Source organism: Cervus elaphus, chromosome 30 (genome assembly GCF_910594005.1).
Source record: "Cervus elaphus chromosome 30, mCerEla1.1, whole genome shotgun sequence".
Taxonomy (NCBI): domain Eukaryota; kingdom Metazoa; phylum Chordata; class Mammalia; order Artiodactyla; family Cervidae; genus Cervus; species Cervus elaphus.
The window spans coordinates 1,981,807-1,987,398 of record NC_057844.1 but is presented as its reverse complement, the minus strand read 5'-3'; the positions used below and the strand labels follow the sequence as shown (position 1 = coordinate 1,987,398).

At 37.1% G+C, this 5,592-nt stretch overlaps 1 protein-coding gene across 1 annotated transcript; it reads right to left on the bottom strand.

The window, feature by feature from the left end:
- Positions 1-2,898: 2,898 nt before the first annotated feature.
- LOC122686858 (olfactory receptor 6C3-like) lies at positions 2,899-3,849 on the bottom strand. The gene has a single exon (XM_043892189.1). It carries the CDS (start codon positions 3,847-3,849, stop codon positions 2,899-2,901), a length of 951 nt encoding a protein of 316 aa, XP_043748124.1.
- Between the last annotated feature and the right edge of the window lie 1,743 nt (positions 3,850-5,592).

Genomic DNA, 5,592 nt, shown 5'->3' with positions numbered 1-5,592 from the left:
CTCTCCCTGCTATTCTTTGGAACTCTGCATTCAAATGGGAATATCTTTCCTTTTCTCCTTTGCTTTTCGCTTCTCTTCTTTTCACAGCTATTTGTAAGGCCTCCTCAGACAGCCATTTTGCTTTCTGTCATTTCTTTTCCATGGGGATGGTCTTAATCCCTGTATCCTGTACAGTGTCACGACCCTCCGTCCATGGTTTATAAGGCACTCTCTCTATCAGATCTGGTCTCTTAAATCTATTCCTCACTTCCAATGTATAATCATAAGGGATATGATTTAGGTCATACCTGAATGGTCTAGTTGTTTTCCCTGATTTCTTAAACTTAAGTCTGATTTTGGCAATAGGGAGTTCATGATCTGAGCCACAGTCAGCTCCCAGTCTTGTTTTTGCTGACTGTATAGAGCTTCTCCATCTTTGGTTGCAAAGAATATAATCAATCTGATTTTGGTGTTGACCAACTGGTGATGTCCACGTGTAGAGTCTCCTTTTGTGTTGTTGGGAGAGGGTGTTTGCTATGACCAGTGCGTTCTCTTGGCAAAACTCTATTAGCCTTTGCCCTGCCTCATTCCATACCCCAAGGCCAAATTTGCCTGTTACTACAGGTGTTTCTTGACTTCCTACTTTTGCATTTCAGTCCCCTATAATGACAAGGACATCCTTTTGATGTGTTAGTTCTAAAAGGTCTTGTAGGCCTTCATAGAAACATTCAACTTCAGCTTCTTTAGCATTACTGGTTGGGGCATAGGCTTGGATTACCATGATATTGAATCGTTTGCCTTGGAAACAAACAGAGATCATTCGTTGTTTTCAAGATTGCATCCAAATACTACATTTTGGACTCTGACCATGATGGCTACTCCATTTCTTCTAAGGGATTCCTGCCCACAGTAGTAGATATAGTGGTCATCTGAGTTAAATTCACCCATTCCAATCCATTTTAGTTCACTGATTCGTGCAATGTCGACATTCACTCTTGCTATCTCCTGTTTGACCCCTCCCAATTTGCCTTGATTCATGGACCTAACATTCCAGGTTCCTATGCAATACTGCTCTTTACAGCATCAGACCTTGCCTCTATCACTGGTCACATCCACAACTGGTTTTTTTTTTTTTTTTTTTTGGCTCCATCCCTTCATTCTTTCTGGAGTTATTTCTCCACTGATCTCCAGTAGCATATTGGGCACCTACCGACCTCGGGAGTTCCTCTTTCAGTATCCTATCATTTTGCCTTTTCATACTGTTCATGGGGTTCTCAAGGCAAGAATACTGGAGTGGATTGCCATTCCCTTCTCCAGTGGACCACATTCTGTCAGACCTCTCTACCATGACCCTCCATCTTGGGTGGCCCCACACGGCATGGCTTAGTTCACTGAGTTAGACAAGTCTGTGATGCATGTGATCAGATTGGCTAGTTTTCTGTGATTATGGTTTCAGTGTGTTTGCCATCTGATGCCCTCTTGCAACACCTACCATCTTACTTGGGTTTCTCTTAACCTTGGATGTGTTGTATCGCTTCACGACTGCTCCAGTAAAGCACAGCCACCGCTCCTTGGACCGGCGGGGGGGAGGGGTGTTACTCCTCTCAGCCGCTGTCCCTGACCTTTGGCTGTGTTAGCTCCTCTCAGCCTCCGCCCCTGACATTGGACGTTGGGTAGCTCTTCTCCGCCACGCTTCTGTGTGGTCAGTCGCAGTCAGCGGGTTCATCTAGTCAAATCTATGGGTTTTCCAGTAATCATGTATGGATGTGTGAGTTGGATTATAAAGAAAACTGAGCACTGAAGAACTGATGCTTTTGAACTGTTGTGTTGGAGAAGACTCTTGAGAGTTCCTTGGACAGCAAAGAGCTCCAAACAGTCTATTGTAAAGGAAATTATTTCTGAATCTTCATTGGAAGGACTGATGTTGAAGCCGAAACTCCAATACTTTGGCCACCTGATGTGAAGAACTGACTCATTTGAAGAAACCCTGATGCTGGGAAAGATTGAAGGTGGGAGGAGAAGGAGATGACAGAGGATGAGATGGTTGGATGGCATCACCGACTCATAGGACATGAGTTTGAGTAAACTCCGGGAGTTGGTGATGGATAGGGAGGCCTGGGGTGGTGCAGTCCATGGTGTCGCAAAGAGTCAGACATGACTGAGTGACTGAACTCTTCATGAATAAAATGTGAAAATTCTTGACAGAGGTAAGATTTTAAAATTTAATTCCAACATTTTTTACATGCCTATTAATGATGATAATCTTATAAGATATTTCCAGAGGAAAAGATAAGGTAATATTTCCACAAGAGAACAGCAATTACAGGTACCTCAGAATGTTGGCAGGATTCAGTGAGCCAATAGGAAGAAATTGCTTTCTTCTAGAAAATCGTTCTCTGGAATATAGTAATTGCTAAACAAAATTATCTCTACCTCTTTTTTCTTGCCCTTCTCTTCACTATTATCAAAAGTATTAGTAGTCGTATAAAAAATTTGACTATATATGGTTATTATTTTTCAAAAATATTTAAATAAATATTTATATTTTATTTCCAACCTGCTAGTGTATGTGGTTTTTTGATTTCATGAAAATGCCAAGTAGAATTAAAATTTTCTAATAATAATTTTGTTATCTTCTAAGAGTGAAAATTTCAGAAATCCACATTATTCCTGAGATTCTTTTTCTCAAATGAAATGGCTTATGTTATAACATTTTTTTACTTCATCAAATATATACAAATAAAAAACAATTTACAGAAAATTCTGAAGCAATATTCAGCTTTATCCAATTTTTTTTGGTTCAACGTCTGGGGAAGTTTAGAATAAGAATTAATAAAAAGGAATCATATAACTGTAGTGAAAGAGTTTTGAGGGAATATGAATAAATAAATCATTGACCAGAACATTATTTTTTTAATGCTACAGATACTTGCATTTGCTGGAGAAAAAGATAACCTTTTGGATGGTATCCTTAAAGGCTTGCTTCACTTGCTGGTTCCTCAGTGTATATATAAATGGATTCATCATAGGAGCAACAGAAGTATTCAGAATTGCTACTCCTTTCGTCAAGGATGCCTTTTCTTTTGCTGAAGGGTTAGCATACATGAATATACAGCTTCCATAAGAGATGGAAATGACAATCATGTGAGAGGAGCATGTAGAAAATGCCTTTTTCCTCTGACTGGCAGAAGGCAGTCTCAGAATTGTCTTGATGATGAACATGTAGGATAGAATTATTAATGCCAAAGTAAAAAGCAGAATCACTATTGCAGAGTAAAAACCAATCACTTCAAGGAGCCATGTGTCTGAGCAGGATAGTTGCAAGAGGGGGAAATAGTCACAAGCAAAGTGATCAATGATGTTAGAACCACAGTAATCTAACTGGAGGAAAAGAATAACAGGTGGGAAGATGTTTAAGAACCCTGCCAGCCAAGCACAAAAGACAAGCAATCCACAGACTCTGTTGTTCATGATGGCTGTGTAATGCAGGGGTTTGCAGATAGCTACATAGCGATCATAGGACATGGCAGTTAGAAGGTAAAATTCAGTGATACCCAAGAAGATGAAGAAAAACAACTGAGCTGTACAATCATTGTATGAAATCGTTTTGTCCCTGGTGATAATTGTGCCCAGAAATCTAGGAATACAGACCGTTGTAAAGGAAATTTCTAATATAGAGAAGTTCCTGAGGAAAAAATACATAGGTGTCTGTAGATGGGAGTCCACCAAGGTGAGAATGATGATGGTCAGATTTCCAGTGACACTTAATATATATGTGATGATTAAAAAGAGAAAAGTCACAATCTGAAGCTCTGGATCATCTGATAGCCCCAGAAGAATGAATTCTGTGGGTCTTGTGTGGTTTTTCATTTCTGATCCCTTTTCCTCCCTTGTTAGAACAGAAAATATATGCTCTCCCTATAGGACATAAAAAATATTAAAAGATATTTGAGGATAGAATACAAAAGTTTTAAAGATTCCATCATGAAGTTAGTGTTTGAAATTTAAAACCTCTGTTCCCATACAGTAGCTTTCTCCAGTTTCCATTCAACCTTTCATTCAAGTAATGAATATTATCTGAAAAGTTAAATATTGAACTCTAATCTTCAAAAATACACTATCACAGGCCATGGATGAAATAAAAATTACATGTTAACATTTAAACAGGGCCATTTCTTCTGCTGTTTTCTTTATTAAGACTTCAAGTTAGTCTTTAAAATATTTACCTTCTTTGGTAATAATATGATAATATTTAATTCATTGTTTTCCTTTCTTCAGTAGTATAAAAACCAGTATGCTTTGTAGGTAATCTAAATACAGAGCTTATAAGCTTACAGAGGCTATGTAGGCCTACTTTCACATTTATATTTTGAAAAACTGAGGCCCACTTTGTTTAGGAAACTTTCACAAGTTTAAATGGCTAGTCTACATAGTAAATATCTCAATTTAGAATATGTGTCTTTCCATGGGAATATTTTTTGGTATTCTCTCCTTTCTTATGGGTTTGGTTGATGCAACCCTTTCCCACATCATTGTTTTCTTTTTCTGATAAAAGGCCAGAAGGGCAAGAGAGAGTAACTTCTGCTACTAAAATAAATATTGCCTAGAAATAGTTCAGTTCATGCAGTGAACACATCCATTTTCTTTTGTTTTACAATAATGCTTTGAAAAGTGACCAAGAAATTGACCAAGTAGATGGTCAACACTTTTACTGGGAAGCAGATAATCCTTTACACAGGGAATGCCATTTTATTTCTGTAACAGAAAACCATTTAACTTAAGAAAAGTTAATGAAAAACCCAAGACTTATTGCTGTGCTGGTCTTTCGGACTCTATGAATAGTTTTCTTGTTAGTCAATACTCACATTTTAATATCAAAAAGGTTTTGAATTTGCAAACCTATAAACAAATACTACTTTATAACATTTTAATGAGATGGAATCATATTACTATACTAGAAAATAACAAAGATACTTACTCTCTGGTTCTTCTTGATGAGTTAGTCTCAAATTTTAAAGTGATTACTTCCATACTTCTGTAAATTCAGAGTTGGTGAATTGAGTTAGCAATTTATTTGGTTTCTTTTGTACTCTCAAATCAAGTATGGTGGTTTAACTTTGTCATGAATCTCAAGGTTTATAGTTCTCATTATGGTTAGACTGGTAATATTTGACCCACGATATCCTTCATTCCTGCTGCTGCAAAATTTGAGGAATATTTTCATTATAATGCAACGCATAGTTGCTCTTTGTCTCTTAGCCAAGCTCTGTGTACAAACTTAATTACACCTGGGTAAACTCAATAAAGTACTTCTTACACTTGCTCCTTTTCATATAATATGAAACACTACTTACTAAGACATTTTCTTTGTATTAATGAAGATTTTAAATGATATTTTGTAATTCTATGATTATCTACACAATTTAAGTAACATTTTCCTTAGCCTTCAGAGCCTAACATTTTTTTTTTTTTTACAAATTCTGCTTTGAAAAACAGAAAATAGGGATGTTCTTCTCTATGTATGTCACACACATGGAACTGGATTGATTTTATCTGTCTCCTGTTAGCCCAGGGGAATCTAAGTAGAGAGAGGCCCAATGAGGCAGCATTGAA

What these genes read in the sequence shown, in the direction of transcription:
- LOC122686858 (XM_043892189.1), bottom strand. Translation starts at nt 3,849, where the DNA reads ATGAAAAACCACACAAGACCCACAGAATTCATTCTTCTGGGGCTATCA.